Below are 19,299 nucleotides of genomic sequence, written 5' to 3'. Positions count from 1 at the left end.
TTGCCCACGTTGTGTGTGCATGTGCACCTTTATGAATAATACATGCATGACGTTTGTGAATAGGTGAACTATAAAACTTAACACCTCTCTGTGCCAAAGCCGTGATGACGCATCTGTAAGTCGATTTCCTCCATCTCCCAGAGCTTCTTCAGATTCTACGTTATTTCCGCTGTCGTGCAGTCGATAGGCTACTACGTTGTGTGTCCTCCTCCCCACCCTCACGCCCCGCCTTTTCCCTAGGAATAATTTGGTTTTTTTCAGCCATTCGTTTATAGTTTCCCGTCACATTGGCTCTTTTGGGTGCAATGTGAGCTGTCGACACTGGCTGCGGCTCGTTTAAAAATGATGGGGATTTAAAAGTGGGGACCAAAGCAAAGGGACTCGGCATCTTTCTCTCTGCATCCCCTCCGCTGCCTATAGGCTTCAGAGGATCATGCAACACCTTAAACCATGGCAAGCTCTGCTCCTTTTAAGCGTGTTGTGTCGACCAGCAATCTCAGATAAATACGGTAAGTTGATGGTGATGGTGATGATACTAATGATGGCACGGGGCTTATCTGAAAATCACGGTCATATTCCTGTAATATTCCCACAGGTACATAGTGTTTCTAAGTATCTAATGACTTCACGGTGATCTCATCCTACTCTACTTTATATCATGTGACATCGCTATCATGGTCTTGTATTATTCCTGTGTAGAGACTACATTTAGAGATATTTTTATGTCTGTGTCATCCTCACACAATAAAGTGATTTGAACTGTAAATGATTTGTCATAGAGTGATGAGCTATGTGGATACATTTAGAGGCTGGTAATAAGATTAAACTGATGCGGATGAGAGATGGAGGCTGCAAAGAGTGACAGGTTATGAAAAAAAACTGAGTAGTGAGTGTTTTATTTATTTTTCTTGTGAAGCCAGGGACCATTTTAGAGAATTATGATCCATGTTATGCCACCAACACGCCTCATGCTTAAATTGGAATTATGTTGTTTTTTGTTGGAAAGCCACCAAATGCAGTTGTTGGGATACATAAAAAATGCCCAGACTAAAGTAAATGATACAAATCAGAATTATGTTTTAAACGCAAAATAAGAGACAGAAAGTTATGTTTCACTAAATTGTTTATTAGTAAATATAATATAGTAAAGACAGAACATATTGCTTTTAATGGGAGATATACGGTAGCTTGCATATATTCTATATTGAATAAAAACAATATTAATATAAAAAAACAAGTGAAATTGTTTGCTACATGTTAAATATGTGTTGTTCTCATTGTACTCTCAGCAGTAGAAATGGCAGGGGCAGCAGCAGGTGAAGCTGTTAGTGTTATTAGTCCTGACAATGGCAGCAAGAGCCGTTTCAGTTTGACCAATACATATTGATTATAGCTAAAGATAGAGTGATTTCATTATTTATTTATGTTGTAGCGTGATGCAGTGAACTGGCATAATGTGTTATTGATACATTGATGCAACAAGTGAATCATTATACCTCCTATACAGTACTTTTCCCAAAGATAGATTTTATTGCTATTTTCGCTACATTTGTTTTTGCAGACAAAGAACCCCTGTCCGTCTGACACATGTAGGTGGAGATTTGTGAAGTATGGAGTGAATTCAATGAGTAATTCTGACTTTGAGAAAGGCCAAATGTTATTTTCTCCTTCAGGCTTTCTCTGGCAAAAGAAAATGAGCATGATTTTGTTCTAACAGAAGGATTGCCTCCCCCATCATTTCCCCTCCACCCTGTACTGTATATATTAGGTCATTTGAATTATTTGAGGCATATTTTACACATTTTATTACTTCAGTTTTATCGTTTTAGTGCAATCAACCAAATGTGATACATTTACAGCAAGAGAATCATAATATACTTACAATTTATCAAAACATCTATAAAAACAAGAACAATTGAACATAAAATGCTGGTAAAATACTGGTCTGTCTGTGCCGTTTGCCGTTAAAACATTTGAACTAACAATGAACGACTGCTCATTGGGAAGCCATTCTGCAAGTGTTTGCCATTTCAGCACCATGGAGAGAAACCAGTAACCACTGTTGCTTCCCTTTGTCCATTCATGCATTAACGCCTCTTTGCTTCCATCTCTGTTCTTTCCCTCATCCATCCATCTGTTCATTGGATAAGCCATCCATCCATACGACGTGCTGTCCGTCCTCACACACGCAGTTTGATGTTTGTGTTAGAGCTAACATCTCTGCAGCCGTCCAGCTCTTTAAGGGCAGATGTCCTGTTGCTATGACAAACACTGTATAATCGGTAGGTCAGGTTTCCCCTAAAATCTCCCCACAAATTTATGAGATTCATTGCAACCTGTTTGATATTTTACCATGCTGCCTGGGTGCATATCTTTCTATTTAAAATGTATATAATTTGGTTTTTTAAATGTTATTGTTGTTGCTTGGGAGGATGCTTGTAATGTTTACTTCTTCATCAAAGTTGCATGTACAAAATGTATGTAAATGAGTGTAGAGGAAATTAAAACGAGACCCAGAAATGGATACAAGTTTAAAAAATAATAATAATAATCCATGACTATAAATAAACAGTTGAAGTATTTTTGCCATTTGTTTCTTTGTTTAAGCTCAACACTGTTGGCCCAACACGACCAGATGTCCTTTCCTGGACAACCACTTAGTGTTTGATGACTCAGATTGGCATTTGCACGCAATGTGTTGTCAACATTGTGGTGATTTGTGTCAGTCCCTCTGCAAGCCCCTGTGTGCTACAATAACTCAGATATCTCATTATTTCAGCTTCACATAACCTTCCACAGATTGTAAAGCCCAGGTCTCTGCGACAATGGGCAAGTTGTTTTGAAAAACGGCTCCTGTGTTGTTGTTTTTAGGAAGTTGTCAAATGTGTGTAAGAGTGAGAGTAACATTCTGTCCAAATAATTCCACATGAAGTGAAATTAGAAATTCCAGAAAACAGAAATGAGTAAAAATGACATTATAAATATAGCCTCAGATTTGAAAATTAAAAGTCTGTGAAGGCATCAACGAAACGCAAAACTCTGCACTGTGTGTGTGTGTGTGTGTGTGTGTGTGTGTGTGTGTGTGTGTGTGTGTGTGTGTGTGTGTGTGTGTGTGTTTATCTTCAAAGAAAGTAAGCTTCTCACCTGTCATCTTTTGTATTTAATTTGGGAGATAATACTTTGGGATAAATCTCAATCATCATCAATTTCCTTACATACACACAGATCCCATACTATATATTCATTTATTTGTGTCTTGTACATGCAAACTGAGACAAAAAACTAATTTCCCCCTAAAAAGTAGGGGCAAAAATTGAGACGAGAAAAACCAAGAGACAGAATAACCCATGCATGTTGTGCTGTATTACACTCCTATCTATCTTCAGCCACCTGCTCCTTCCCACACTACCATACCCTCCAAGGTCTTACTCACCACCCTAAAATAAGAATTAGTGGAACAGCTAAAAATAAAATGCAAAGGAAGTACCAGAAATACTAGTGACAACACTGTGCAATCACAAACCAGTTAATACATCAGCATAACAATGTAGCTCAAAAATAATCTCGTCGCTCTCACAAATAAGTATTTCACAAAGATCTAGGTTAACATCATATCTTCAGTCATGCTTATGAAATATATTGTAGGTAGCCTGTCCAACAAAAGCGAAAATAAAGTGAAAATAAGATACATTTGTATTTGAAGGTTTTCAGATATTACAGGCTTATACTAATGAATGACAGCACTTGAGGATTGAGGGGGCTTTTAAATTGTCCTTGTGCAATTATATGCGTCTTATAAATGATAAGTGAAGTGTAGGTTGGCTTTGACAATGGTAGCATATGAATAGGAAAGACAGGGTGTGTGTGTGTGTGTGTGTGTGTGTGTGTGTGTGTGTGTGTTTTAGTAACCACTGTGCAGTACATTTGAAGCTGATTATAATGAGTAAGCCAGGGTTAAACTCACTTTGTTGTGGTCTCATTTCAACCCTCTGAAAAAATGAGGTAAAGCAGTTGTTGCCATGGGAATTGTTGTGAAAGATTTTTACTCTGAGTACCTATTAGCCCTATCTTTGTCTTTCTACCTCAGGTTGTCTGTTTGAGAGAAAACTGTGCTCAAGGGACCAGTTCTGCTCTGATGGTGAGTACAGCACACACACAAACGCACACAAACAAAACCTTTTCTTGAACTTTAACATTAAACTTTTAAAACAGTGTACTTTCTTAATCCTTTCTGAACCTCTTCAGCATTTTAAATTATTAACCACCCAGCTGGACACACACACACACACACACACACACACACACACACACACACACACACACACACACACACACACGCACTGTGAGCCCGCAAACACAAAGACTGTTAGTGAAAATATACAAACACAAATCAAGGATTTTTTTCTCTCTCAGCCCCATGTGTCTATCTCTCACCGTCACCTTCCCCTCTCCCTTTCTTCATCTTTATCTAAGCCCCTCCCCCGCTGCATTGTCTCCATGGCAACACTGACATCATTGTGAGGTCGACACCCCCACAGTTGTTGTGGCAATACAGCGATGAGTCACTGACGCACACTTACGCACTTCTCTGTGGAAATTGCACTTACGCACACGAACAGCCATAGGACAGAATACTAAATGGTTTAGTGTACTTGCAGCTCAGGCAGACACAGGGCTGTATTTATGGACATCTGTGGGTCTGAGAGAAAAGTAAGGACTACTCAAAGGTTTTTCGTCTGACGAGCCGTTTGTCTCTCTGTCTGTCCCTCTGACTGTCTCTTCAAGAGTCTACAATGCAAGATAAGCTGTAAACAATCTGTTAGACACCAACAAATACTAATTGACCTAATTCTTTAGCTTGTGGGAGGAACATATCAAAGTCCACAGACAGCGTAACCATCACTGTCTCCATAGATACATACAGGTCTCCTTCGGACTAACTCAGGAAGAATAAGTTGCTACCATATTTAGTTTAGATAGAGAGGTGAGACAGTTAGGAGCAACATTAATAGAAAACATTAATACTCTTAAAGCAGTGACAGCATCCAAATGATTTATACCTTTTGTCGGTGTTCGGAATAGACAGTATAGTCCCCTTGAACAAGTATTGTACTGCACAATCCAGCAGTTTAAACTGTCTGTAAATTAATTGTTTTATTTGTTTGATGACAAGTTTCACGATTCGAGGGCTCAAAGATGTAATAATAGCTGAAATTGCTGCTTCTTTCCCGACATTATTACAGATAATACAGACGTGCTACATTGAAATACAGCTGGTAAGAAGGTTTGCAGTTCACCTGGAGTTCAGGCTCAGCAGACTTCATTGAAGCAGGCTGGTTTACTGACAAGTTGAATTGGAATATCAATATCAATTGTGTCCGTTTGTATTAAGTGATGGAGAGACTGATCACGTTCACAAGGCAGCTAGCCCCTGCCAAAAAAAAGAAGTATGCCTTCTAGTTTAGCTAATGGCAGAGATGCAAGCTTATTTTATAGCGTCCTCTGAGGATTTGTCAAGGCAGTGGTGCATCCGCAAACGGCCTTTGAAGAATAATAAGTCTAAAATGTCAAAGGTATCTTGTAGTTAAAGTCCTTCGCTGGCCTGTTGCCTGCCACTAGTGATAGGTAAGATAGATTGTGTCCTGTGTGCTGTATGCAATGGACAGCATTTATTAGGTGTTTATTTCTGTCTGTGACAGGATGTGTAGCTGGCCCTTGTCTTGGCTGTATGACTAGAAGCTTTTCAAGTTCTTACAGTTTCTATACATTTGGTAGAAATAGTGGAGTTTGCAGTGTTGGACAGTCGGAAGTGTTTGTTGTTGGCCTGTGTGTGGTGCTGTGTAGGGTCATTTATACATGCACCGAGGTTATGTTTATGTGGTTGTTAAAGTGTGAGGCGTGTTGCCTGTGGTAAACCGATTAAGGTCATAAATTGTCACCTGAGTTTTATGTGCACAGGTAGCACCCTGACCTTGTCAACCAGCTGCTCCTTGAGGCAGGCCCTAACCCTGAAAAGGTCTGCTGTGATTGGCCATAGCAGCTCATGCAACCTTTAGTGTGGTGCTCCACACAAGAAAATGGCCAAGCCTTTCAGATCCTCAGAGGGTTGGTGTCATGTAGGTATCAATGGAAATCAAGACTTTCCTGTGAATACACACACTTTTCTTCCTAGGGCTTACACAACCTTCACCTTCTGTATAATTTAGCACCAGTGCTTGTCATCACAGTACATGTGACAATAATGATTTTTTAACCATATCATTGCATTTATGTCACATGTAACAGAGATCCCCTGTCCAACGCTGAATACTACTGTAACCTCCCTGCACTAGAGTGATCTACAGAAATAACCCAATCTCCAGAAATAGTCCCAATCCAATCAAACCGTGCAGTTTGCTCCATTCATTTTCTATTCCTCCTCCTCAAGTTCCTCTTCTCTCTGCCAGTTCACCATCGAGAATAACAGCTATTTCTAACCTACCAGTGCAATTCATTGCCAGTATACAATATCAACAATATTAACATCGACTATTTGTTTCACTATGAAAGATAGAAGTTTGTATCTGCATATCTTGGGATCAACTTGGTTTAAAGCACTAACACAAGGCTAAAACATTTACCATTGTATAACCACCGTGGAACGAGTTAACCTTCGCACAACAGAAATACAGTAAAACATGTTCGTCTACTTAGTCTTCAATAAATCAAGTAGCAAAAAATGAGCTGTTCTGTTTCCTATAGCATTTTCTGCTGTATAAACACATTGATCCTCACTAATCTGTTCATTATAACAATTCACTGTGGCAGGTTGGGTTGTGTGAGATTTAGCCAGTGTGGTGACTCATCATTGCGCCAGATAATACATATTCTGCTCTGCTTTGTCTTTATTCCCATCACATCGCAGTCTGACCATCTTTTTCTTTAGAAATATTTTCATTTTTACTCACTGAGATTTCAGAGTTGAAAGACAGACATAACTGATGATAGCTCTCAATGAAGTTAGTCTTTTATAGTGGATGCATGTAATTGTGTGGCCTAAGGTCTACATAATGTAGCGAACTTGCAACGCAGACGTTCACAACACGGATTCATTTATGATCATGATATGAGAAATGTTCAGAGAAAATAATGCAAAGCAAATGCTATCATGATTGCAGTTGCCATGAGGCTGCCTGCAGGTTAACGACTATTTCAAAGGACTTCTTTTTAAAGCACACACACTGACACCGAGGCAGAACCTTGTCAAAAGCCCTGACAAGCAGTGTAAGTGTGTGGGCTGTACTTCAAAAGTATGAGTCACTGCTGTGGGCTACTGTGGTGTGGGCATAACAATGACAGAAGTATTGTTCTGAACTGCAAGGGCAGCTTCACTGAAGTATTTCTGAGAAACTGTGCACAGTTTAAGCTAAAAGAAATCATGGTAAATTAAAAACTTTAACTAATGCCATGTTACATTTGTTTTTAGAGAATGTATTTCCCATAGGCATTTGTCATAGTAGGAAAAGCACAGTTGTTACTAAAACATTAACGATGTCTTTGATCCAGTGGCCCAGTCAGCCATGCACAACACCTGGACCCTGACACTACATTATTAATATTATTATTTACACAGAAAATAAATCTCAAAAGACTATACTGGCAAAATGAGGGCTAAAAATGTTTTTGTGTGTGTTCATTCCAGACGGGCTGTTTGGTCAGTGTCACAGCACTAAGCAGGACATGGTCCAGTACCAGGTGTCAGTTCCTGTTCTGAAGAGGATGCAGGAAGTCCTCAAACAACTCATGCTACAAGGTGAGATGACACTTTCTCTGACAAAGCTAAAACTGTAAGAGTGAAAACGCCATGGCTTTTGGGTGTCATTTAAACTATTTGTTATAAGAATAAGGCTACATTCTATATTCTATCTGCATAATTTTGCCTATAATTAATCATCAAATCAAATGATATATTTTTAAGCAAGACTAAGAGTCTACATTCATGCTACCGGCTCTGTGGGGCTATACTTAGACACTGCTGTGCTTTGACGTCAGCATGCTATCATGCTTAAAATTACAATGCTAACATGCTGATGTTTAGAACGTTTAGCGTGGTAGCATGCTAGCACTAAACGTGAGGTCATACAGTACGGTTATAGGCCTACAATTTCACAGGAAGACTTCTATTCATTACACAAGCACTTCAACACAAGTCCTAGGAAACAGTTTGATTTCAGAGAATCGTTATTTTCCTCTCTCCTCCACACACACCTTAGTCTTTGTACTCTCACTCTTCTTTAATTGCTCTCTCTGTGTGTGTGTGTGTGTGTGTGTGTGTGTGTGTGTGTGTGTGTGTGTGTGTGTGTGTGTGTGTGTGTGTGTGTGTGTGTGTGTGTGTGTGTAGGTCTCTCCTGGCAAGACGACATCACACAGTATATCTTATCAAAGGAGCTGAAGAGAGTTCCCCATACCACCCACCCCTCTAAGCCAAGCTCCTCTTCTCATCCGTCTCAGTAAGTACTCTCCAGTTACAGTGATACTCAGTGAGGAATGTACATTTTACACAAAACAAAAGAGTCAAAGGACGGAGTCAGAGCCATCATATTACCCTGAGTCCCCATTTATTTCCCTCTGGACCTAACCTTTATCCTACACTCCTTTCAACCCATCCTAATCCTCTCTTTATTTCTCTCTGGGTTGCCAGGTCCAAACAGAACACCCCCCACCACCACAGTGCTAAGTCAGGGTCCGCACCTTCTGGTGGAAACTATGTGGACTACATGATTGTCGAGCCTCCTCAAACCCCGCTACGCATGCAGACGGCCTCCATGGACCCATACACATACCAGCAGGTACACGTACACATACACATCATTAGCGTCCAAAAGCAGGTGAGCCTCAACTAAGTGTGGTTACAACAGACACATACAGTATATATAGATGTAATCCCAATTCATATAACAAAAGTACATAACAAACTAGATTGAAACGCAAAAACCTGTATTAAAAAAATATTGCAGTATCATCAAAGAAGATAAAACACAAATAAATATAAGGAATATGAAAAATAATAATCTTAGATATCACACACATGCATGCACACAGTACTAAATCGGCATTTTCCGTCTCTTGATTCCAGCATAGATATCAAGATGATGTAGAGAGATCACTCATCGGAGCGGGAGCCGGTTATGCCCGCCCCTCTTCAAGGTCCCAGCCCAATCATAGAGAGCGAGAGCGTGACAGGCAGCTGCTACAGGAAGCCTTGTCTCTCTACCTGGCGTCTGCACAGCCCTCTTATCGCCACCGAGGGGCTGCTGCCATGGCTCCTGCAGGTAAACAGGATTGTTTATTTTCCAAATAAAAACACACAAGAAAAAAGCTGTTCAAGAAAGATGAAAACATCAAGCTACATTTGTGACTGGCCAAAAAAACATACATGTCATGTAGAGGCTTTTTGTAAGCTACTTATTAAACAGTTATAGAAACATTATAACTATATTATTATCTTTACCATCATCACATATAATGCTATAAGCAGGTCTGCCCTATTATGAGGACTTGGAAATGGAGATGCCAGTGGAATATATGGAAGACTACACCCTAGAGGAGAGACTTGGTCCTGCTGGCAGACAACAAGCGCTGCAGAATAAAAAAGTTCCCCAGGACATCAGCACTCTCTCTGGAAACAATGGTAAGGAAAAAGGAAACTTTTTTTTCGCATATATTTAATTTACATGATGTATTACAACAAATGTAATTAAATACTTTAACAGTTTTAAGCTATCGGCGTACTAACAACATGTATATACAGAAAATCCATCAAATTTCTAGATTGGACAGTGCAAAAATAATGCGAACTTTGCTATCCTGTGTTAGATGGCCTTCTGCAGAGGATGTCAGGAGTGTTGCAGAGGTACGGAGTTGACCCAAGAGAGCTCAGTCAAGAGCAGCTATACAAGCTAGCCCTCATTCTGCAGCTGATGCAGAATGAGAAAGACAAAGACAAAACAGGTAGAAAACTAGATAGAAATACTGATTGTCCTTTCCCTTCTTATAGATATAATTGTGGGATTATGAAGCTACAATATTGAGTTTCAACATGTGTAACTGTATATATGAAGGATGTGAGGTTATGAATAACATTATTCTGAAATTGAATTGTTCTGTATTGTAGTGTTTGTTTAAAAACACCAGTTTGTCTCTCTTATCACAGATCCAATTGAGAAAAACCTCATAACCCTCAAGGAGGTATGTTAGCATCCATTGTCAGCAGTGTTCACAAGAAGTAATCATAGACATTTTTCACTGACAGGTTCTCTATTATTTCCCCTTAGATGCAGCTTGTAAAAACCGACGGTGTGTCCCATAAGCCGGAGAAGCCTGCCCCTGTTCCCGGTCCCCCTAATGCCCCTCCTGCCCCCTCCTCTGCCTCAACCCCAGTAACTACTCCAGTCAAAAGCGTCAGTCTGCCCCCTGCTGCTTCCCAGCCGCCGCAGGCCGCTCCTGCTGAAGCTGGTAAAGGCTTGAAAGAGCAGGGGGTGCCACTGGTTGAGGGTACAGGAGCCAAGGAGCAGTATGGGTACATTGTCACCAACCAGAGGTCAGCGCTCGGTCAGATTCAGCTTTCAGCTCTACTGTTTATTACGAATAAACTGCTAAAACATGAAGCATGCCTCTCCTTGTGGAGCCAATAATTATTATCCGGAAAGACCTACTTCACTCTTGAGTGTGTAGAACAAATGGCGTCATCCAAAGGCTGCCATGAAGTGGCAATAGCTGAATTCACCAAATGTCATATCAATTGCCAATAGGACATTTATTAAACATGATGTTTACAAGTAGGATAATTATGTTTCTCATTCATAGTCCTCTGAGTTTATATGATGGAGTGAAGTTGTTGGAGCTACTGGCTGATAAGATCCACCTGACAACCAGCAGCTTCATCAACATCAGGTAACGCCATAGTTACTGTATGTTTGTGTGGGTGTGTGAGAGAGTTGTACATTTTTACTATTTTACTCCAAACCATAACAATAGTCTTCCCAGTTGTGAAGCATCTAACATGTGTGTCTCTGTTGTTTTGTATTGCCAGTGTGGTGGGCCCTGCGCTGACGTTCCGTATCTGGCAGAATGATCACAACATGACGGCTGCGGAGGTGGCTGCTAAAGCCGGTGAGGCTCGAAAACGCAGACACACTAACGCCTACCTACTCACACATGCACACAAGCATGAAAGGGAAAATATGTGGGCTCATTGTACTGTTGCTCTCACAGTTTTTTCCTCAAATACCATTTCACACAACTTTAATTTTTCTCACACAACTAATAAAATGTTTTTTTGTTTTTTTTCACCTAAACAGTATCTGAAAAGAACTTCCTGGAGTCTGAGACGGGCCTGAAGATTGTGCAGGCTGGTGTGGGAGAGGTACTTGATACGGACATACACACACTCCCTTAGCCTCTGAGGAACATTTCCTTTATAATGCCTGCTATTAGTATCATATGGAGCAACATAGATATATATATAACATAGATATATTCACTCCTCTGCAGTCTTGCCATTTCACTTGAATGTAATAATTTGTGGACCCTATCTTGACAAATGATCAGACTTGCAAGTGTCAAATTAGACTCCCGACAGACCACCAGCTAATGGATCTACCTTACTTCATATGTGGCTCTCTTTAGTAGACACAGAGAGGTTGAATCTGTATTTTAACCCAGGCATGTTAAGTGATTTGCATCAGGCCATATTACTGGACTGAATATGGTGTGTTTCCTAACGTAGAGGACTCATTACTCATATTATTTTGATTAACTTAATTTTACAGTAGTATTTCATACATACTGTAACCCTACTATGCTAAAGATTTGGACAGGTCTGAAATGCAATCCTGAATAAGAGGTTATAGAAATAGCTGCTACACAAGGACTAGCTTTAGCTTGCTCGATCATCAAATACCATCAAAATAATTTTAAAATGTAACAAAAGAAATTGTAAGAAAAATGACTTTATGAGCTCCAGCACTGTGATGCCGCAGTCACAGGCAGTACATTCAGTTTTCCATGCACCACTACACTTGCTGAGCTGTAATATTGTGTGTGGGTGTTTGTCTGCGTGCGTAAACCCCTGTGAGCTTGTGCCACCTGGAGGGAAAGTGGCCAGAACAAATCAGCAAGTCTACACCTCATAACAACCTCTTATTTCACTTGTTGCCATGGCTTCATCTCCCCCACCTCCACCCCCTACTGTGGCGCCCAGATCCCAAGTGCTATGGCAAGAGTCACAAGTGTCATTAACCTCCTTATTCGCTGCCCACAAAAAACAGCCTGATTCCAGACTAAGGACACCACACACACACCCACACACACACACACACACCCACACACACACACACACACACACACACGCACACACACACACATACAGACACAGTGAAAAATATTGTAATTGGTTTATGTACTTTATTTGTGCATTTTCTTCTTTGGAGTGAAGTTTTGGAGTGTGGTGATTCAGTGAAACATTGTGTGCGTATGGATAAAACGACTTATACCTCAACATATAACTTAAGGCTGTAATGTTGAATTGTGCTGTATAGGGCAGCATATTAAAAACAGTTTTAAAGATGGAAGAGAAGCTGAAGAAGAGGTGAAATGCTCTGCTGTGAAATGCTCTGCTATCTTTTTAACGGGTCCCTGGTTCATACTACCTTGACTTCTCTTCTACCTCTGTCTTTAAAACTCAACATCAACCTCTCACTGAGCACACCATGATGTCATGTGCAGTTACATAGAAACAGATTGTTAAAATGAAATGAGTGACCTTTGCATTCTAGCGGTGAGGTCATATTCCCTGGTTGACTACTCTTGAAAGGCGAGATGTGTGTGTCAACAAGTGACACAACTTTGATGAGCCGATATTTCACTCACCGCTATTTATGATGTTGTTTTTCCAGAGGACAAATGCACGGGGTCTCCCTCAGGTAACCAAGGTTTCCCAGGGCTCCAGTGGTACAGTCATCACCCTTGTTTCCATGGCAGTCGTAGGAGGCGTGCTGGTATTGGCCATGGCCGTAGCTTGTCTCCGCCACTATGCTCAGCAAGTGGCCAATGGCAAGCTTGGACTGGGGCCAGAGGGAGGAGCAGAAACACACTTTGACTACCAGGTAAGAAGATTCAGGACTGAGGAAAAGGCCAATTTATATAAATTACAAGCGTTTAACGTTCCCTTGGTGTCAATGTCTTGATGGTATAATGGCTTGGAAAAGTGTAAGAAACTACATTATGTATGGTCAAAAGGGCAATAAATGCACAAATGCACATTGTTTTTTAGAGCATTTAGTTCATCTCTTATGCAGAAGAATGACTATAGGTTTATAATTGTTTATTATTATTTTATAATATATTAATCTGCTATTTATTACTATTTTAATTCTGCTATTTTTATACTATTTGTAATGCTACTTCAAACTCATTTACATCAACACTGTGATTATTGTTCTGTAAATGCTCTGTCTAATCTTGTACTATGTTTATGCTGTGAAGCACTTTGGGCTGCAATTCTTGTATTGGTGCTATACAAATAAAGCTTATTATTATTATAGGTAATACATATTATACATGTTAATGACATGCAATAAGCATAATATGACCATATTTATGCTGAAACAATCAGTTAATAAATCCAATCATCAGAAAGTAGTCATCATTATTAAACGTCAGTGGATACAGTTACATAAAAGACAAAAACTAAGATTTTTTAAGCATTTGTCATAGTTTTTCATATTAAGTACACAAACTTATACAGTAACTCAGTATTCAATTACAAAATATTGATAATAATGCATAGTTGTAGCCCTTGTATCTATTAATAACCTTTTTTTAAAACCGTTCTAACACTCCCTCTCCCTACTTTCCACTCAGGAGCTATGTCGGCAGCACATGGCGTCCAAATCCTCCCTGTCCCGCCAGGAATGTATGGCCGGGGTTAGCAGCAGCATGGCGGGGTCTGCCATAGGCACGGGTGCTGGCGGCCGTAGGGGTACGGACACTTCCCGCGTCAGCAGCGTTTCCTCCCAGTTCAGTGACGGCCCTCAGCACAGCCCGTCCTCCACCCACAGCTCCACCCCGTCCTGGAGCGAAGAGCCAGCCCAGACTAACATGGACATCTCCACTGGTCACATGATACTGGTGAGTCAATCAGAGTGGAGATAAAATATACTTCCTGTGTAGCTAAGGAACCTCCTGCTGTAAAAGTCAACCTTTTCATTGTTTAACAGTTATTAACCTCCTACACCTTATGTGCATGTCATCTCTCCGTCAGGCTTATATGGAGGATCACCTGCGTAATAAGGACCGCCTTCAGAGGGAGTGGGAGGCTTTGTGCTCGTACCAGGCTGAACCCAGTTCAGTAGCTGTGGCTCAAGCACCGAGCAACATGGACAAAAGCAGACATCCTGAATCAATCCCCTGTTAGTTCATCAATGTGTCACTCTGTTCCTGTCTCTCTCTGTGATGGGGTCTTGTATGGCAATCATAGATCACCTTGCTGGGTCATTCATCCAGTGACTCATTCTCGACACCTGTTTTCTTTTACAGATGATCACTCTCGGGTGAAGCTGAAGACTGAAGTAAACTCCAATAAACAAGACTACATCAACGCCAGCCTCATTGTAAGAATCTTTCAAACAATCTAGAACATGTGATGATATTTATAATTAGTGGTTTATTAAATGTCATTTATACCCTAATACAATTATAAACAGCCCGTCTTTAATTATCATGTCTGATGCGCTATAAATGAGTTTGACCTAGGTATATATTGGAGCTAAGTATATATTACATACTGTATTGCTTATAGATTTTCATTGTAGATTAGTTCAGCAATAAATTAATAATTGTTTACAACAGAAAGAAAATGTGTGAATATTGTAGCTATTTGCATGTGTATTACAGTTACATTCGTTTTTCTCTCAATCTGCAATGCCAAAGCCTGTCTCTACGAATCCTCTGCAGGAAACACCTAAAAAACCTCCGCCCCTTTCTTTTTTAACCCATAGTGTGATCATGACCCTCGCCAGCCATCTTATATCGCCACACAGGGACCAATGGCTCACACTGTCGCTGATTTCTGGCAGGTCAGTACAATCCTGGCTCCTTCTTTTTCTGTCTTACTCCCAATTTAGAGGAATAACTTGCTGTTAAGTGACAAATTAAATCATTGTAGGCCATTGGACATCTGCAGGAAATCTGCCTTGATATGGCTTTGTATTTATTTTTATGTGACAATCAGATATGTGTGTATGTATACATCCGTGTGTGTTTTCTCCAACCCACAGATGGTGTGGGAGAACGGCTGCACAGTGATAGTGATGATGACAGCGCTGGTGGAAGATGGAGAGAAGCAGTGCGAGCGATACTGGCCAGACGAGGGCTCATCACTCTACCACATCTATGAGGTGAGTTTCCTGTCGTAGTTTACAAACTTTAATTTCATATTTAGCACAGTGTCTTTTTATAATGCTCTTTAAGTGACAAGCATTCAGCGGTATAGCTTCCCTGCATTAGTCCTGTTGTCATAACAGGTTGTCATAACAGTTTTGTTCAAAACAAATAGGTTTATGTTAAAGTTATATATTTAAGATGAATCCAAGATTGATCTCAGATTTTAGAGATTAAAGTCAGATCTCTGAAATTAAAAACAGAATTGTACTGAAATGTAAAATGTATTAATTTTTACGGCGTTACTTACAGATGTGTATAATTACATATTTATTCACAACATTAAGGCCTTTTTCTTTAAAAATTAAAAGAAAGAAAAAAGAGCATATTACATATTTCAGTATATGCTACATATATTGTTTTAGTTGTGTTTTATATGTGTATAATAAATCATTTTGGCAAAATGGGTTTTATGTTGTGGCAATGTTTGTCTACAGTATATATACCGCCATCTTTAGGTTCACATGGATGTTTTCCTGACAAAGATTTTGCAGGTTGAAATGCTGCATCCATCAGGTCACATTTGTTTTTACCCTCTTGTCCATATCTCTTTTGTGTCTACCATTCCTCCCTCTCTTTCTTTCCCTGTCCGTCTCTTTGTGTTTATCAGGTGAATCTGGTGTCAGAGCACATCTGGTGTAAGGACTTCCTGGTGCGAAGCTTCTACCTGAAGAACGTCCAGACGCAGGAGACCAGAACCTTGACGCAGTTTCACCTGCTGAGCTGGCCGGCTGACGGCATCCCCACCTCCACGCGGCCGCTGCTCGACTTCCGCAGGTATGAAATTTACACACAGACCCTCCCCACACAAGCCCTTGATTTCAACAGGTGCCTCAAGACTCGTAAGTAAACTCGATAAGTAAACACAAAATGGAGCAATCAGGTGGTCACGATGAAGTGTGAGTAATGATGCGATGACTCACTGGTACCCTAACACATCAGCGAGTTTGAATCCTCCTGATTGCCTTCAACACATCTGTCTCCAATCTTCCCTTTCATTCTGCATGGCTTGTTTCATAGCCTATCCATCATCTCATATCTCTCTCTCTCTCTCTCTCTCCCAGTGTGCAGGTTCATAGGTTTGTATTTTAACATCTCCCAGTGTCATTTTTGTGGTTTGCAGCTAGTACTCTGGCTCCAGTTGCATAGTCACAAAAATGAGCATTGGAGGGTGTGACTGGCTACTGCAAGAGGGACAGTGAATCTCTGGCTTCCTCTTCACCTATTCTTTCCTGTTTTACCATGTCACTGTCGTCCACAACCACATGCAGTTTGTATGTATTCCTGTCTTTACATGCTTTACCTCATTCTTGTTCTTACTATTTTCGTCTGTCATATATATTTCCATTTGGTCATTCTGCTTTCCTCTCATTGCCTTTAATTGAATCACAACCCAGAAGTACCTGAAGCTGCAAAAGAGACATTAATGGGTTTTTTATGCATGTTGTGATTACTGACAAGTCATTTGTGCATATTCATTGAATAGGTGAACAAGGTTTGTTGCGATTACAAAGTTTATAATAAATCATTTATAATAAAGCCTTTTTTTCTGTTATTTGTTCTCCTTTCTTTCTCTGCTGTACCTTGTTCATACTTTTCAGGAAGGTGAATAAATGCTACAGAGGTCGCTCCTGCCCTATCATCGTTCACTGCGGGTAAAAAGAACAAATGATTGTCAGATTTCTGTGAAACACCAGAATTTGCATAATCATACAATATGACCAACATGAACAATATGTGTTTGGAAAGCACTGCGGAGAATTACATGTGCATTTCCTTTGTATCTGTCACTCTCACAGTGATGGCACGAGCCGGACTGGCGCATACATCCTCATTGACATGGTGCTGAACCGCATGGCTAAGGGTGAGGCGCTCAAACACACACACACACACACACACACACACACACACACACACACACACACAGAGATGCATGCACAGGGTATAATTCTGCACCTAAGAATTTTGACGTGCAAGGTCATAAGGTCAATTTGGAGTAAGTGTGGAATTATGTCAAGGTTTGCTCAGAGGACCTCAGTGTGTACACTGACCTATTGTGGACAGAGAAGGGGGCTATAGTCACAGTGTAGTTAAACAATTCTGCTTATGTGACACTTAATTTGTGGCGGTTGTTCCATAACGTTGCCTAAAAGGGTTCGCTGGAAAAAAAGATTTTCTTTGTTGTTTAATTTGGTTTGTTTCATGAAATGTTAACTTACATAATCAAATCCTTTCTATAATCTTCACCACACTAAAGGTTCATTTTAGTGTGTCAGACTAATATCATTAGAATAGCTTAATAATTGTTTTTCTTAGTTAGCAGTATAACTTTGTAATCCTATTTTCCTTTTTTTATATAAGGCTTAGAGAGAAAGCTTGTATGTTCTGTAGCACCAAAATAGTGAATATACCTCAAACTGTGGTAGTGAGGCTTTTACTCTTCCTGTCGCTGTTGTTAGGAGTGAAGGAGATCGACATTGCAGCCGCACTGGAGCACATCAGAGACCAGCGACCTGGCTTGGTCCGCACCAAGGTACAATAAATCTGTGTGTGTGTTTGCACTATTTGTATTATCTCCCTCTGTCTCTCTAACCAGCCTCCTCACACCTTTCATTCACATCTCGCTATTTCTTTCCCCTACCTCCCCTCCTGATCAGGACCAGTTTGAGTTTGCGCTGACAGCAGTAGCCGAGGAGGTGAATGCAATCTTGAAAGCCCTGCCACAGTGAGCTGAGGACGCAGTGAGGACATCCACAGGCAAACAAAAGAAATACTCATGAGGACACACTCGTACGATCCAGTCACGTTTGTCTGGCCATCATTGTAAATAGGAATTTGCTCTACCACACTTGGAGCAGTTACTGCTCTTGATTTCAGCATGCAGTATTTTACCATCTACTCATTTTCTGGGTTTTTTAAACTTTTGGGAACTTATGATTTCTGGCAGGATTTAAAATATGGACAGTAGATCAAATTTGTTCACCGATATGGCACAAATGGTATCTTTGCTCAGTGACGTTTTTACCTAATCAGACAACAATAAAGCCATCGGATGTGAATTACAAAGAGTAAAAACCTGCATATACTGTGCCCTTAACGTCTGACAGGATAGAGTTAATGACATAATATTGAAGTGTAACGTTGTTTACCTATCTGACTCCATCTTTGCCTCACCTACCCTTTTATTGGACATGATTACCTCAATGATCAATCAACTCAACAGATGATTTACCACCAAATCTGAGGGTTTGTTTGGCTGTTGAACATTACAATGTTCTTGAACTAATGTTAAAATAATATTAGATCCCTTCACAAACGTATCTATCTGGTTGTTAAACAGTAAGGTTTCAATTTGTTTTAACCCTCTCAGTGTGTTGTTACGTGTCCACCAGAATACTGTATGCTACTGTGTGTTGATTTCCAGCAGGTTTTTATTTGTGAGGCTTGTCTTTGCCTTGACAACATGATTGTTTTCTTCCAGCACTGGTCCGTTTGGATGCTGTACCTTGACCACAAAGTCCACCTCACCGCTCTCCTCTTTCAGCACACAAAGTGACTTTGTCTGGATTCTTTCAATGTCTTACTCAGTGTACGTACAACCTTGTGATTTATGTAAATAATTCATCCTGATGATTGTGTTTATTTCATGTAGCAGACGGATAGAAAATATCTATAAAAATGTATTTTTGACTTGACTTGAATAAATTTGTGACGTGACGCAGCAAAAAAGCTATAAAAAAAGAAAGAAAAAAGAAAAGCCTCAAGTGCTCATTCCCAAAACTACCGCTTTGTTTAGTGAGTGTGCTTTTTGTTTCATAA

The 19,299-nt window shown here is 40.2% G+C and overlaps 1 protein-coding gene across 4 annotated transcripts; it reads left to right on the top strand.

Moving 5' to 3' along the window:
• Positions 1–276: 276 nt before the first annotated feature.
• On the top strand, positions 277–19,213 carry ptprna (protein tyrosine phosphatase receptor type Na). Of its 4 annotated transcripts, none has more exons than XR_003834326.1 (25): positions 277–509; positions 4,088–4,138; positions 7,682–7,792; positions 8,381–8,489; positions 8,681–8,828; positions 9,116–9,311; positions 9,515–9,670; positions 9,856–9,990; positions 10,193–10,227; positions 10,314–10,579; positions 10,846–10,932; positions 11,072–11,151; positions 11,340–11,404; positions 12,936–13,145; positions 13,903–14,169; positions 14,303–14,450; positions 14,578–14,651; positions 15,039–15,116; positions 15,318–15,437; positions 16,091–16,257; positions 17,082–17,135; positions 17,280–17,344; positions 17,940–18,013; positions 18,138–18,270; positions 18,962–19,213. XR_003834326.1 is itself a non-coding variant. In XM_029459724.1 (24 exons), the coding sequence occupies exons 1-24, from the start codon at positions 434–436 to the stop codon at positions 18,207–18,209; spliced, it is 2,841 nt and encodes a 946-aa protein (XP_029315584.1). In that variant the 5' UTR covers positions 277–433; the 3' UTR covers positions 18,210–19,213. The 4 variants fall into 4 exon arrangements, 2 of the variants coding, with proteins under 2 accessions (XP_029315584.1, XP_029315583.1); XR_003834325.1 differs by having other exon boundaries at positions 18,138–18,303; XM_029459724.1 differs by having other exon boundaries at positions 9,518–9,670; positions 18,138–19,213.
• The last annotated feature ends 86 nt before the right edge of the window (positions 19,214–19,299 follow it).

Source organism: Cottoperca gobio, chromosome 21 (genome assembly GCF_900634415.1).
Source record: "Cottoperca gobio chromosome 21, fCotGob3.1, whole genome shotgun sequence".
Lineage (NCBI taxonomy): Eukaryota > Metazoa > Chordata > Actinopteri > Perciformes > Bovichtidae > Cottoperca > Cottoperca gobio.
Note: the sequence above shows the minus strand (reverse complement) of the source record. Positions and strands in the feature narration are given on the sequence as shown.